Source organism: Hippopotamus amphibius, chromosome 8, assembly GCF_030028045.1.
Source record: "Hippopotamus amphibius kiboko isolate mHipAmp2 chromosome 8, mHipAmp2.hap2, whole genome shotgun sequence".
NCBI classification, from domain to species: Eukaryota; Metazoa; Chordata; class Mammalia; order Artiodactyla; family Hippopotamidae; genus Hippopotamus; species Hippopotamus amphibius.
Window position 1 is genome coordinate 18,615,547 of NC_080193.1, and position 16,317 is coordinate 18,631,863.

Sequence of the window (16,317 nt, forward strand, 5' to 3'; positions counted from 1 at the left end):
GCTCCCCCCAGCCTCCACCCCACTATTTCCCAAAGAACAACTTCGCTTTACGGCGGGGAAGGGCCTGCGCGGGCTTCCGTAGAGCGGTCTCTAGCCGACCTCTCTTTCCATTGGTTGTGAGTGAGGTGGGCGGGTCGTCGAGGAGTCTGAGGAAGAGAGGGCGGCGGCGGTTGTGGTGACTGAGCGGAGCTCGCTGACAGGATGGTGAGGACGGCAGCTGCGGCTACCGAGCCCTGCCTCTCGGCGGAGGCGCTGCGTTGTTGGGAGCCGCTGGGTGTCTTTAGGCGAGGGTTTGAGCGATCCCGGAGGCCGTGGCGGGTGCGGCCGTGGCCCGGGCCTGGGGAAAGACAGGGGAGGAAAGAGAGCGGCCGCCTCTGGGTGCGGCTAGCCCTGGCCTCACACCCCAGCCTTAGGGGCCGGAGGACGTCCGAGGAGGGAAAAGTCCCGGTTCAGCTGCTTCTTTTGTCAGGAGACCCACACGCTCGAGCCAGGAAAGGCCTTTGGGCCTGTGCTTCCAGCGTCCCCGAGAAAGGAGCCCGAAATCCTATTTCCAGACGTTTCCCTGCTCCTTTCGCGCAAAATGCACCTCCCGCTGGTTGGTAATCCACCGATTACCACCCCCATGTGGCGAAAGCTGGCTTCTCAGATGCAAAACAGGAAGAAGCAAACAGAGTTCCCTGCCCATTTTAGTTTGCTATTTAGGGAAAGGGGATAAAAACTATCCCCTTCACCCCTGAAATAACGTGCAGTTGCCATTGAAACGTGGCGGTGGGCGCTTAAAAGGACTGGATTTGGCCTTTAGAATTGCTGGAACTGCTTGCTTCCTCAGGCTGCTGCGATCCTTTAGAGTAGGATTCCTTAGTGGTTTTCGAACTCCTTGAAGTGCTTTGGAAAATTTTGTATGTATGTTTCTCTGGTTGAAGGGCCATTGTTGGCCGCAAGTAGTTTGGGAAGCTTTACCTAATTCGTTCCCTCACCCCCAATAGGTCGGTACCCCTAAGACCTTCCTACATGAAAACTCTGGAACTGCTGCCAAAGAGGGCTAATAGCGGTAATCAGATTTTCAGAGTGCCCTTGACCCCCTAAAAAGTTAAGAACGGTTTCAAAAGGAATTCTGATGATCTTGGTATTTGTGTTGCTTTTTGAAAAGGGGTTTCTCTCTCTGGTGAACATCGATTACATTTTTAAGATGATCGTGTTTCTATGACAAGCGGCCTTTAAGGTGCCTTATGGACGTGACAGCCAAAGATTCATGGTCTATGGTTCTTTAGTTTCTTTATACATGTTAGAGACTTTAATCCCACTTTTTATTTTTGCTTTTAAACAGACTCCAAGTTAGAGTAATCCAGTTTACAGTAATTTTGAGACAGTTATCCCTGGGAGAAGATGAAATTACCTGACACGATTTCCCTATTCATGTTTCTGAAGTTTTTTTGAGAGGCGAACACTTTTTCAGGGTAATTGTACTGAAATAGCACTTTTCATGTGAAATAGAACTGGGCCAAATTTAGCATTAGTCAGTTCGTTTACAGTTAAAAGCATTTTATTTGGCAAAGGAGACTAGAAATGTTTAATACCCAGTAGTATCCAGAGGCTATGGGCAGCAAATTCAGGTGTGGGGAAAGTCCAGTTTTAGCTGGAGGAAGGTGCCTGCTTTTAGCATCCAATACATCCTCACTTGATAATATATTCATATTGCTTTGTAATTCTCCAACTACTAGAATGTTAAACATAAGAGAATTAAAATCAGTATACTTGAAGAATAGTTAGGTCTAAAGAATCCAGAAAATGTTAGCTTTCATTTAAGCTATTGCTGATGAATTTTCTGAATTGTTTTATAAAATTCTAAACAGAACAAGAAATAAAAGGGATGGGAGTCAAAGTGGAGAATGAGGTTAGGAAAAGTAGAAAAGATTTTAAGTGTGTGTGTGTGTGAGAGAGAGATTTAATAGTAGAGCATACGGTTCTTTTGGTATTGTTTTGAGCAAAGCTGATTTTTAACATTTTCTTTCATAACACTCAGAAATCATTAACAATTGTTTGCATATTCATTTGATGAGTTTTTGTTCTTTTTTTGGTTTGTTTCTTTTCGTTGGCTTTCTTTTAACATTGGTCATGTTTCACCCTTTTTTTTTCATTCCCCTGTCTGCAATCAACTTCTTCATTCCACTAAGGCTGGGCACAGAGTAAGTTTCTTCTCTCAGCTCCTACTAACAATGGTGGTTGGGTGGCTGATTACTGGGATTTCACCCTTTTATGGTCTATCAAATAGGTAGTAACCAAATTCCTGTGCTTCGATTAGGTTGGTTCTTTATTTGAATTTAACAAGATTGCCATTTGCAGGATATTTTGCTGTCTTAAAAGACTATAATCTATGTCTAACCTGAACTATCAAAGTGTGGAATTTGGGCAAAGACACTGCTCAAAGTATGACATTTGTTATGTGACACTATTCCCCCTATAATTTCATAAGCTGCAGAAAACCAGAGTCCTAGTAAGGATCCTTACTAATTTGAAGTAGTTTCTGTGTGGCCATTCATAGTTATATCTTTAGAGTGCTAATAGTCTAGGTACACTTGGGCACAACCCACAGTATGTTATAGAATGTAGGTTATTGATCATTATAAAGTATCATGTCTTACTAATGTTCGTTCTGCCACATTCAGATTGAACAGCTCACTCATTATTAGTCCCAAACATTTTCAACCTGTTATAGACATATACTCTTAATTTATGAGTTTGAGATTCTTTTTTTTAATATAGAAATCTATTTTTTACCTTTTTCTCAAATGCCAGCTTCCCACATTAACTATGTACTTCAATCCATATCTGAAAGGATCCCCCTCTAAAGATGAAGATTGTTCTATCTCCAGGTACTTTTGTATTGATTACCACTGAGGGTGGAAACTATGGTGGTTTCTAGTTTTATAGATGTTTTGTCCACTAAGATCTGGATTGAAACCATTAATGCAAGTCATTGAGCAAATACCAACTGAAACTACTCTTCCTAAAAAAGCTTATTTAAAAATTTCCTTTAAAGTGCTCTAGTTTTGTAACCTTGTGTTACTTCAGTTACTTTATGTCCTGATAACTTTTCGTTTCCTCTGTAATCATTTTGATATTTGTTGCAAGATGAATCAAGCTTATTGTGGTAATAATTTTAATTTTACAATTTTGGTTTTGATTAATTTCAATTTAGAAAGTCTGTGGTGGCCTGTTTTAGTTATTTAGTGTTTTCTTTGGTAATTTTAAAGAATAGTCGTGCCTTCTTTAGAACCAGTTAAAGGGCATGTACCTTTATGGATGGGATATCTTTGTGAGAAAACATCCTGTCGTATAATGAAGTGCTTGTACTACCTACGGCCATACCACCCTGAACGGGCGAGATCTCATCTGAAGGTGTTTATGCTAATCCACGTGGAGAAATTGATTCTGTTGTCCTTTGGAGGGTGGATACTATTTTTAAATGACCTTTTTGACAGTATTCTTTTAAAGGATGTGTATATGTCAAATCTTGAAATTTTAAAATTAAAAATGTGCAGGATTGAAGTTTTTTAATTCTTTTATAGTTATGTGCAGAATTTGCTTTTGTCATCTGAGACTGTTCCAGCTCTAAACCACCTCCTGCTGAATTTATCACTTATTTAGCTGATCGCTCTCTCTCTCTTTTTCTAATGCTCTAATGCATATGAAAGATTGTGATTTGTTATTTTAAGTTTGAGAACTAAGCTGAGGATACATAGGCAGTTTAATCTAGACAAAAATATGACAGTCAGGATTTCTAATGATGAAGGAAAGACGATAGCAAGATTATAATTCAAAAGCACATTTGCCCTAAGGAAATTCTTTGCAACATAGACTGTTTTTACTCCTCTGGAATGTATAGTTAATATTTTAAGTAACAAACATTGTAAATTTTGGCTACTGTTCCTCCAAATAGTTGTCAGTGTAGTAAATTATAGAATTAACTTTTTTCTCTATCATTATAATTTTAACTGTTCTTTTTATTAACATCCTTGGAATCAATATATGATGTTTTACATTAAAACTGAAGAAATATGAATTACCATATCAAATTCCATAGGGCCCAGTAGTATATTTTTCATTTTTCAGTTTTTTTATTGAGTGTAACATATAGGTCTCTAAATGAATCGCTTTAGAAAGCTTGAGTTTATTCTTGATAAATAGAATGATTACCTGTATTGTGTGCACACCTATTTATGACCAAAATAAACTGATTGATTTAGAATCATATGTGTGTTTGTTTAAATAGTCATGATAGGAACTGTATCAGTAACTTCAGCTCTTTTGGGTTCTGGAATCTCTGATTAATTTAAAAGAGGAGTTACGGGAGGAGAATATCTTGTTTTAAAATTATGTTTAACATTACACCTTTTCTCACCTTGACACTTTAAAGTTGGTGTTGGTATTAGGAGACCTGCACATCCCACACCGGTGCAACAGTTTGCCAGCTAAATTCAAAAAACTGCTGGTGCCAGGAAAGATTCAGCACATTCTCTGCACTGGAAACCTTTGCACCAAAGAGAGTTATGACTATCTCAAGACTCTGGCTGGTGATGTTCATATTGTGAGAGGAGACTTTGATGAGGTGAGGTACTTCCCTTTCCTTTCCCACATGCTTCCTTTCCTTTTTTTTTTTTTCTGTTGTGTTGACTATATAGTAATTAAATATTTCCTTCTTATATGTATAAGCTTTATTTTTTAGACTAGAGTTTCTCAACTGTTAAGTTTTTGTTTTTTTGTTTTTTAGTTTTTCAATGTAAAATTACTGTACATACACCTCCCTTACAGTTTGAAAATCACTTATTTTAGACTACTTAATAAACATATTACGTGCTTGTTCTAGCTAAATTGATATGGTTTTGTCACTATTTTTTGTAGTACTGTCGTTTAGTTTACAAAGTTTTTGTTTAGGAACTTCACCACCACCACCTCTGCTACCCTGTTCCAAGCCACCTTATCACTTTACTGTGTTCCAGCTTCCTGATTCTACACTTGCTTCCTCCACATTTTGTTCTCCAAGTAGAAACCAGAGTGATCCTTTTTAGGTGAAGTAAGATCACATTGCTTCTCCGCTGAAAACCCTGCCATGGCTCCCTATCTCAAGGGTTAACTATAAACAGTCATGAAGGAGTTTTGAGGAGGGAATAGACTTTTCTGTATCTTAATTTTGGCAGTGTTTACACAACTGTATGCTTTTGTCAAAACTCCTTGAATTGTATGCCAAAAAGGGTAATTTTCCTGTATGTAAATTCTACCTCAATACCTAACTTTAGAGAAAAAATAACAAGTTCTGGAATTCCAACTTTGCCCATTAATTAATAATGAGATTTTAGGCAAATTACATTCTCTTTCTTAGTTCTCTACTATGTAACTGTGATTGTAATAGATGATTTTTAAGACCCTGGCCAGTTCTAACATTATGTGCTCTATCTAGCTTAGTACACCTCTTTCTAGTATGAAAATTTTTTTTTGTATTTCTGGGAATATAAGCTTTTTCATAAATTATTTAACTTCATTAGTGCTCTTTTGTCTTGGTCTTAAGTTTGAATAAACTAGAGGTGGCCTGAAAGTGAAAGGTGGGGTGGGGGGATGAGAAGGGAAGGGGCAAACAACTTGTCAATAATTAGAGTATAGGTTTGGTTTGTTAAAAATATCTTAGGGGTTCTGTTTATGATATACCAAAGATAGTTTCAGTAGCAAGAATTAATTGTTTGCTTCAGATTTGCTAAATTCACAGACACTGGAGCAATACTACCAGGGTTTGGATCTTGGCTCAAACACTAAACAACAAGTTATTTTAACCTCTCTGTGCCTTGGTTTCCTCATTCATAAAACGGGGGTCATAATATAACTTACCTCATATGATTATTTGTAAGTATTACAATCGGTTGATATTTATAAACCTCTTAGAATAGTGCCTGGTTCATACTAAGTGCTACATAAGTATTAACTATCATTATTATTGTAAGCCATGTATGTAACTATTAAAGCCTGGGATATAATTTGAAAATATCCTAGTTTGCAGGTCAGATTCCTTGGATTCTTAGAGGAAACACAAATTTGGGGGAATTATTCTCTACAGAAAGCCCAAAAGAACTCACAATCTATGAAAGTAAACTCAATAAAGGGATTGCATGATAAATTCCAGTTTACCTGAAGTAAATTATGTTTTGAGCACAGTTGCAGCCTTAGAGATTGAGAAGAAATCAAGTATTTAACAAATACGTTGGTTGTGGAGCACTGTATCAAAACACCCATATGAGATTAAACATTTAAGTTTATTTTTTAAACATCAATATCTCTAGAGACTTCCCTGGTGGCTCAGTGGTCAGGAGTCTGCCTTCCAGTACGGGGGTTCGATCCCTGATTGGGGGACTGGCATCCCACATACTGCAGGGCAACTAAGCCTGCATGCTCTGGAGCCTGCGCGCAGCAGTGAAAGATCCCTGCGTGCAGCAGCTAAGACCTGATGCAGCCAAATAAATAAATATTTTTTAAAAAGTCTCTAAAATATTTTTTCCTTATGTCTGTTTCATATTTTAGAATCTGAATTATCCAGAACAGAAAGTTGTGACTGTTGGGCAGTTCAAAATTGGTTTGATCCATGGACATCAAGTTATTCCATGGGGAGATATGGCCAGCTTAGCTCTGCTGCAGAGGCAGTTTGATGTGGACATTCTTATTTCAGGACACACACATAAATTTGAAGCATTTGAGCATGAAAATAAATTCTACATTAATCCAGGTTCTGCCACTGGAGCATATAATGCCTTGGAAACGTGAGTAGTATGCAATTTGGGAATTTGGGGGTTTTATAAAGTTAATAATTGTACGTGTGACATTTCATAAAAGAGAAATGTGATTATTTAAGTAACTGTAGCCTTTTTGGCAATCTTCTATTGGTGATTATTCTTTTTAATATGTCTAACAACCAGATTTCTCCTTGAATCCAAATTGTCATCCTAAATTGAAATTTATAGTGTTATTGCTTTTTAGTACAAAACACTGACATTATTTATATTTTCTTCCAGAAACATTATTCCTTCATTTGTGTTGATGGATATTCAGGCTTCTACAGTTGTCACTTATGTGTATCAGCTAATTGGAGATGATGTGAAAGTAGAACGAATCGAATACAAAAAATCTTAAATCGAGGCCTGTCCTGATGATTTTTCTGTTGGGCTTTTCTTTTTCCATTCCCCTGTTCAACTCAAGTAATTAAACACTTAAGAGCCACAAAATTGTATCACTTTTATAATATTTTGCAGTAAATTACAATATCATCTTCTGTTAATACAATGTTCTAAGCTTCCTGTAAACTGTTAGATTATATTTAGTTTAAGTATATGATTTCTATGAAAAAATGTCCACCACACAGTAAATGGTCATGTTAAGAAAAATTTATCCTTGTAAATATCTTCATAGTTGATATTTGGAACTTTATTACCAAAGTAGTGCATGAGGAGAAAGAATCTAGACTTTCTTGTATACATTTTTTTCTTCTCCAGTAATAAACAGTTACCTTTCATTTATACTTTCTTAATAAACTGTGTTTTAATTTTTAAAAATCATGAAAATAAGAGGCCAAATGAAACTGCAGACAAGTGTTACAGTGATAAGGTAAATGAGATGACCTTTTAGAGCTCTCAGAAATAGGAATTATACAATGTATTTGTCAGATTTAAAGAAAAATAATTCAGTTTTAGGTGACAAAAATTTTAATTGTACCTAGCTAGGATTACAAGCATATATCACACATAAATTTTATTACACAAATATCACTGGTACATGGAACTACATCAAACCATTTACATTGTGGTAAGTTTCTGAATAAACTAAAATTACTTAATGACTTAGTGGTGAATAACAACACTATCCTAAATGTAGAGAGAGGACACAATTCACATCCCTTCCCCCCACCTTTGGCACATCATCAATACTCAAGACAAGGTTGTCAAGTTAACATCAGATGTTCTCCCTGTTCTTCAATTGACATTGATTGCATACACTTATTTAGTAAATCTTCTTCCTTTTTTTCTTCATTCATGTATGATTCAGAATCATTTGTAGAAACTGAAAGAAAAATAAGAGTTTATAATGTCTGTTTTGGAAATAAAGTATTTTATCCTGAAAATTGAGATCTGTATATGAGAACAACCTCAAAAAGACCTACCTTGTTAATAAGCCATTGGAAAAAACAAATTGCAATTTTCAAAATTTAATTATCTCCCACTCCCCCAAAATCTCTTATTAAAATAAGGTGCTCAGTACTGTATTCTAGCCAACTTATTGTATAGCAGATTCTCCAAGTCTTATTTTCTCACTGCTTTTCAAAATCTTCTGACTGAGGGAAGTTACAGCTTCAGTATTCTCCATTATCCTTAAGTTCCTTCTCATTTCTTTTCTCTTGGGGACCATAGGGACTTTTCCTCTATCTGTGGTTTCCTCCAGCTGTTCTTTTGGAACCAGACTTACCTTCTCCCCTGCCATTTCCCTCATTTCTTCGAAAGGCATGGTATGGTGTTTATAGCAGAGCTGGGTGGTGCTGTCACACAGCAGTGGGATATGGGTTCAGAAGGCCTAACTTCCCTACTTCCTACCCAGTAATCTAGTCACTGGGGTAGTAAATAGGAAGTTATTTAACTTCCACTTAATCCTTTCCACTTTATCAATTCTGAGGAATATTTCTGAGCATTCAGTCTTTCTTACTCTTTTGCCTTTTTTCATTTTGTGATATTTTGTATTTGTAGTAGAAGGATCCTTTATGCTGATCCTTCCCAAATGTGGATTTGTCTGAGTTGCTCTGTAAAACTGTGATAATAATAACTGGTTGGTTTGCTTCCACTGGTTTGTTGAATATTAAACAAAATGGTATAGGTATATAGCCCTTTGTTAACTATAATGATTCTATACAATATATGCTGTCGGGGGACTTCCCTAGTGGTCCAGTGGTTAAGACTCCGCACTTTCACTGCAGGAGGCACAGGTTCGATCCCTGATCGAACTAAGATCCTAAATGCCACGTGGCATGGCCAGAAAATTATAAAAAAAAAAGCTGTTTGTCCAGAAATGGAAAAATCTCTTAAAAGAAGTGCTGTGGCTTGAAAAAGTCATGTTTGTGGCTCTGGGTTCTGACAAATTTCATTCTCTAAGTCTCTGGCCTTGATATTATAAATATCTTTAGTTAGAATTAGGATTATCTTGAATCTTAACTTTCCTGAGCAGTGTGTTCTTTTAAATGAAAGCAGAAATTGATATCATGTTTAGTTTTGTTTGGAGCAATATAAGCAAATCATATTCTAAATTTTTTAAATGTCTTCTCTAATAGAAATGGAACTATATTGGGTTTAATATTTTTTAAGCATAACATCTTTAAAAATGCATATATTAAAAATTCCACATTTACCTGATTGCATGAACAATCTGCCTGGTTTTCTAAAAATCTTCAGTGACTTACATCTTGTTTTAGATGCATATCCAGTTTTTAAACTGTAAGAAAGAGAAGCATCTTAATTGGAACCAGCAAAGTGAACAGCTGCCTAATGCATGTGGAAGACCATACAAATTCTTTTCATGAAGCTCTGGCGTCACCAAAGAGACCCTTTCAGCCCCTGAATTCTCCCGTGACGTATTAACCCAGAGATGAAAAGCTAACAATAGTAGTGCAGGTTGAATAATCCAGCACCTTAATCTCTTTTTTCCTTTTTCGTTAATAGTATTCCCCTGTGCCGAAGCCACCGTATGTTTCTCCTTTTGGAAGTGTTTGTACTATTTTGAATTTGAGTGGGAATCATTTAAAAGGGCAGTCTTCCATATCTCTAGCGGATCAAAATTTTTACAGTTCCACAAAATTCTAAAAGCAGTAGCATATCCCAGTCAGCTCAGTAAAGAGACCATAAGAGCATTCTGTTGTACTTTTTGTCCAACCAATTCTGAATGTAACAAAGTGAACATATTAGGGAACACAGGATTTAATGTCATTTATCTACCCTTCAAATAAAATTAGGGGTACATTTTTCTCTTAAACAACAGGAAACAGACCCTTCTTTGTTTCTCACTGGTCGCCAAAGGGAGTGCTGTATGATCATCTCAGGTGCAGATGTAGCTGCGATGTTAGAAGGCCCCGAGTCCTCTCTTTCCAATTGGTGTCGCCATGTAGTGCAGGGGTAATGCTGCTTCTGTGAGTAACGAGAACCGAGGTGGCTCCTGTGATGAGTGAGGACACCTGTCACACAAATCATCTTTGTTAGAACACCCTCTTGTTTCTTGTGAGAACTAGTGAGAAACCACCTGGAGGTGCACCTGCCTGGCTTTTGTGAGCTGCGCTGAATCACATGCATGTACTGCCTCTTCATTAATGTCCTCAGATAGTTTGCGTTATAGATCTTAGCAATGCTGCACAGGTAACGCTTCTGGCCTAAGGTAAGGAGGTCTGGATGCTAGAAGACAAAACAAGATTTATAGGCTGCGTTGTAGAACAGAGGTTGGCAATATTCCACACTGAAAGGACAGAATGTTCAGGAGAAGTGTACTATCTGTACATTTTACTTATGCAAATTCAACTGTATTAATTTGGCAAAAAATAAATTTGGCAAAAAAATTACAAGAGAGAGAAATGGCCCTTTAAATAGTACAAGTGACTCTTTGCCTTTTCCACTCGTGATTCAGATGCCCACTGGGTTTGAGAAACACTGCCCTAGAAGAATAAGGCAAGTGTGAATCTGCTATCTGTCAATGAGTCTTAGTTCCCATGTGCCTCTCAGTGAGTGTGGGCATCCTGCCTTCTGAATATGATGCTTGATGTGGTACCCAAAAGCAACCCAATTACTCTAGTCTTAGAAACAGTCTTTTCTAGCACTGTAAGAATAACTCTGTGTTGGACAGACTGAGGGGGGATAGTATGTTGGTCTCTCATATAAGTAATTTTTTTTTTTTGGCCATGCCTAGCGGCATGTGGGATCTTAGTTCCCTGACCAGGGATCGAACCTGTGCCCCCTGCAGTGGAAGTGTGGAGTCTTAATCACTGGACCACCAGAGAATTCCCAGTTATATAAGTAATTTTGACTAAGATTTTCATTGAACTTGCTGATTTTAGAAGTTAACACTCACCTAAAATGTAAGATGCCACTATATATGCATGTGTATATACATACAAACACAAGATTTACTGAACTGAATAGGTAATCCAGAAAAAATTCAAAATGTCGGTCAGAAAAAACTTATCAATTTGCACAAATCTTTAATAACCCTAATTTACATTGCTCTAGAGAGGCTACTTCTGCTAGCTATGATCTTTAATGGGTAATATGGGTCAACAGTTATGTAGTGCTTATTGCCATTTTCTTTACTTGCTTTCTTTTAACTTTGTAGTCCTTGAACAAAATCTTTATGAGGTTGGGTTTCTATCTCTAGAGTGGATCTTTCCTAAAGCATCTTTGTGCTTGGGGCACTGAGCTTCTTGAATAAAGGTACATTAGATCTTTGTACGTAAAGCCCTGAAAGAACTCCTATGAAAGGGAATCTATTATGATAAAATCCTTGCATTCATTCATGAGTTTATCCAAGAGATATTTATGGACTCCTAGACAATGTACTGGGTTTACTTGTCTTCTGCAGTGCCTTACCTTCTAAGTAGCTTATCTTCAATAAAAAGTTCAGCTCTGAATATAAGGACTACTGGTATTTAAATAAAGTCTTGGTATTTAGTTAGCATACCTTCAGAAAGGATGTCTCTGTCATTGATTTAGGGATGTGAATTGTTTGAATCTGAGGCGTTTTCCATAACTCTTGCAGCTTGGCTATGTGTGAGTTCATTTTGTGTCCATCTTTGATTCTGTCTGTAGGCAAGGACATTATTATGTGAATTTCATGAGCAAAGATCAGTTTAACAAATTAATTATTAAGATCCATCTATTTACATGTGTCACTGATTATCCTGGAATACTAGTATGAGTCACACTGTTGAACTTGAAGAGACTTTATGATCTGCCATTTGGTTTTAGAGCACACAAAAATCTAAGATATTTATAAATATTTACTATATATAATGATATATAATCATTACATATGGACAAAATATTTTGAACTCAGCTGAGATTCAAAATGTTGACAGTAACTTATTTCTTTAGTTTATTGTATGTCAGACCATACTAAACAGGAATATACATGCAGGATTTGTGCTTTAAAGATTTTCAAAAATATTTTATCATTCATTTGATTTCAGTATGTAGTTTCAGAATTCTATTCTGTATTAGACTCAAAATAGAATAACATACATTTTATCCTTTTAATGAGGCAGTGTTAAAATGAAGAGCTTTGCAGAAATTAATTGGAACATTTTTACATAATTTCAGTTATTTCATTGTTTTAAATACTGAGGTGGGTCGATTAAAATAATAGCTTCACATATATTAAGATAAGTTAACGTAGGGTATAAACATCAGTAGCAGTTTGGGGGAAAACACTATCTGGCAACATTTAATCTGGAAATAACTCTTTGTTACATTCCTCTCTTCCCCATACACTTCCTCTCTCCAGGCAACCGCTCCACTGATGTGTTTTCTATCTCTATCACTATCACTTAGGTTGTGTTTTCTTCAGTTTGATATAAATGGAAACATACAGTATATATTCTGGTTTTGTCTGGCTTGTTTCGCTCAACATAATTATTTTGAAATCCATTTCTGTGACATGTAACAATAGATCATTCCTTTTTATTCTTGGGTTGTATTTCATTGCATGTATGTATATACAACAATTTGATTACCTGTCCACCTCTTAATGGACATTTGTGTTGTTTCCAGTTTGGGGCTATTACAAATAAAGCTGGCAGAACAAATTTTATGTTGAAAAGTTTGTATTCAGTTAACTCAAATAAGCAGTTTTGTTTTGATTATTGATAACAAAGCCACTATAATTTTACATATTAAACTTTAAGTTTAGTTATTTCTTCAAGATTTTGGCAAATTGGATGGTTAGTGCAGATAAGTAAGAATTATATTTCCATAGTGAAGGACTGATTTGCCAACAAATAGAAAATCATCCACAAATTATGTTATTATGATCTTTAAAACATAATTTGGAATCTGTAATAATAAAATGAACACCAATTCAACATTTTAAACGTTTATTTTTTAATCCTTTTCTAGTCATAAATGTGGGCTAATTATTTGAGAATATATTTTGTGTGTCCTGGTTAATCAATATTTCTGAGGTGTGTGTTATAGCCCAGACTAAAGTTTAATTCCTCAAAAGCTTAGTAGCATTTCTGTACAGAAAGTGAAACATTTAAAAATAATAGTTAAGCGCAACAAATAACCCAATTGAAAAAGGGCAAAGGACTTGAATAGACTTTGGATGTCTCCAAAGAAGATATACAAATGGCTAATAAACACATGAAAAGATGCTCACTGTCACTAATGATTAGGGAAATGCAAATCAAATCACAATAAGATATCACTTCATATCCATAAGGACAACTATCATCGAAGAAGACAAAACAAAACAAAACCAGAAAACAAGTGTTAGCTAGGATGTGGAGAAATTGGACCCTTGCTCATTGCTGGTGAGAATATATTGAATAAAATGATGCAGCTGCTGTGGAAATATGGTGGTTCCTCAAAGAGAATCAAACAGAATTGCCATATGATTCAGCAACTCCATTTTAAAACAACCACATGTATATAAAAAATAGCAATACATATATGTATATACACACAAATGTGCGTTTTTCCTAGGTAACTGTTAGGACTATAAATTTTTTAAGGAAAAGCAAAGTGAATTCAGGTTTATATAACATTGAATTGAAATTGCTCCCCCACAAAAAATTAGGGAGAGGTCTTGGGGGCCTGTCTTAATCTCTTACCTCCAGCAGCTCTATCTTTTATTTCAAGTGAGAGGAAAATAGCAGCATTGAGAAATATTTTATGTTCTTTGAAGCTGAACAATTTAGAATTTTTTCCTTCAGTCTGTGTATAAAAGGACAGACCCAGATTGTGGTCTGTCCTTTTCAACCAACATCAGTTATAAACACAGGTCTTTTCAGATTCACTGCTATTTTGAAGTACTCTTTTGATGTGAGGTATCTTAAAAGGAGACAAAGAACCTGCTGGATTGTTCTTTGAAGATCGTAAAGACTGGGTTTACCAAGGATGCTAATAAATACTTTTAAAAACTTCATTGTGAGAATAGTTATAGTGAAATTGGCTTCTCTGAACCATGTTACTGATAGGTGTTATCTGCTTTATATGGTCTACTCACCAGTACCTTTGGAATTCTGGTAGTAAGAATGTCCTGCTGATCTGTTTAAAAAAAAAAAAAAAAGGATGTAAACAATATGTAATAATTGCCAGCTTTATAAGCATTAAAGAAAGTATTTTAAATGAAAAAAGGACAGTATTGCATATGCTTTTTACTTTTCACGTTTTCATGAGATATAATGTCTTGCAAATCTCCTGTAATTCTGGTTACATCCTAATGACTCAAGGTTTTTTCAGAGTGGGTTATCTGAGATTTTTTTTACCATAGAATAAAGGACTTACTTTAAGCCAGACTTGGCCTTACCTTTATAGCCTTCTAATCTAATTCCTACACTAAGCTCAGTAAAGTAGTTTGGGCTTCTGTGCTATCCATGATATTTTCTTCCTTTATTTTAAATAATTTATTGTATGTAATTTAAGGTGAACTGGAACTAAGTTGGTCTGGAATGTTTCCAATTTGTACAAGTTAATTTTTCCTATTCTCAAATTAAGACAATACACTCCCCCTTTCCTCTTTCCTGCAATTTATTCCATGACCAAGAATTCACTGATCCCCTATATACTAGGATCCAGAACTCTGCCAAACACTGAGACGAACAGAAAAGAAACACACAACCCCATGCCATCTTTAGAAGTCGTCAATCCACCAAATACATACATACATACATATATATATATATATTTTTTAAGATGGCCATGGGTGCAGCAGGAGCCATGATTGTGGGCTTGAAAGGAACACCGGGCAGTTCTCACTTTTAGGGAATAACTGATGCAAGGGATGAGGAGGTACTGCCTCCAGCAGCAACTTCAGCAACTGACTGTCTCAGCATCCAGGAAATAATAGTAAAAACCTGCTCAAAATGAAATGAACTTATGAAAAACCAACCACTGCGTGAAGAAAATGTCAAAATCAAGGTGCCTCTAAAATTCATAGTCATCTGTCTCACTACAGATTATGAATCCAAATTTGACATAAAGGTGGCTGTCACACACAGAAATGATTTATTGACTTGGAAGCGCTCCTTTGAGCCTCTGTTCCCTTGGTGTCCCCCCTAACCCCCACCCCCACCCCGCCAACCCCTGTTTTATACAAATATGTTGGCCAGACGGCAAATTTTCCAGTAGATTTCGCAGCGCCCCCTGGGGCAGAAAGAGGCACCCAGGCGACTGTCGCAGTCACCGCGTTTAGTCAGTCATTGCACCAACCCTCCTCCTAAGCTTCCCTCAGAAGCCCTTCCCCTAAACTGTGAGTAGGCTTCCATATTTCCCATCCCGGCCACAACAAAGGTTCTCCCTTCCTCTCACTTCAGTACACTGGGGACCAGCCCACTGGAGCAGCCAGCTCCCACTCCCTCCCCTACCCGGGGATCACGACCCGGGGCTAATTGCCAGCCTCCCAAATCCCTCAGGGCCCCGCAGCCTCACCCGCCGCCGCCACCCTCGGCCCTGGCCACTGCGGGCGGCTCTGCGGAAGAACTGCACTCCGTCCAGTCGGACACTGGACCCTGGCCGGGCATCTCCTCCCGGGTGCCCTGACCGCGATCTATGTGCGGGAGAAGCTTTTCCCTTTCCCCTCCCCTGTCAGCACGCGTGCGTCAAGCCGGGCGATATAGGAGGTGAAGAGGCAGACGCCGGATTCTAGCCTCCTCCGAGGAAGTCCGGACACTGCCCGAATAGCTTCGGGAGAGCGGGGAGGGCAGATCCAAGATCCTGGAGTTAAGTTGGCGGAGGGGCGGGAGTTCTTTAGTTGTTTGCGCGTTTCTACGTTTGCATCTTTTCGTGGAAGGGATGCTTCACGGAAAGGAAGTATACCTTCCCTCTAAAACGAAAGGTGTCTTCCACCTCAATATCCAGACCCTCTGCAAATTTGCAAATCTTGAGGGTCACCATAGAGGTCAAACATCAGTACGCAAACCAAGGACCAAAGCACCCGGCTCAGGGATGCAGAATGTTGCGGTTGTCCGTCATCACCAAGGCAACCAGACCTCGCCAGAATCGCAACCGCCCATTTCAGTCAATTACTCTGCGCACGCGC

The 16,317-nt window shown here is 37.5% G+C and overlaps 2 protein-coding genes across 3 annotated transcripts; one reads left to right on the forward strand and one right to left on the reverse strand.

Moving 5' to 3' along the window:
- The first annotated feature begins 125 nt into the window (after window positions 1-125).
- On the forward strand, window positions 126-8,023 carry VPS29 (VPS29 retromer complex component). The gene is made up of 4 exons (XM_057744981.1): window positions 126-204; window positions 4,418-4,609; window positions 6,568-6,803; window positions 7,056-8,023. The coding sequence occupies exons 1-4, from the start codon at window positions 202-204 to the stop codon at window positions 7,171-7,173; spliced, it is 549 nt and encodes a 182-aa protein (XP_057600964.1). The 5' UTR covers window positions 126-201; the 3' UTR covers window positions 7,174-8,023.
- Window positions 7,730-16,152, reverse strand: FAM216A (family with sequence similarity 216 member A). Of its 2 annotated transcripts, none has more exons than XM_057744980.1 (7): window positions 15,708-16,152; window positions 14,290-14,324; window positions 11,740-11,861; window positions 10,331-10,463; window positions 10,066-10,249; window positions 9,431-9,513; window positions 7,730-8,097 (listed from the first exon to the last, which is right to left on the reverse strand). In XM_057744980.1, exons 1-7 carry the CDS (start codon window positions 15,797-15,799, stop codon window positions 7,979-7,981), a joined length of 768 nt encoding a protein of 255 aa, XP_057600963.1. In that variant the 5' UTR covers window positions 15,800-16,152; the 3' UTR covers window positions 7,730-7,978. The 2 variants fall into 2 exon arrangements, with proteins under 2 accessions (XP_057600963.1, XP_057600962.1); XM_057744979.1 differs by having other exon boundaries at window positions 14,284-14,324; window positions 15,708-16,150.
- Window positions 16,153-16,317: the final 165 nt, after the last annotated feature.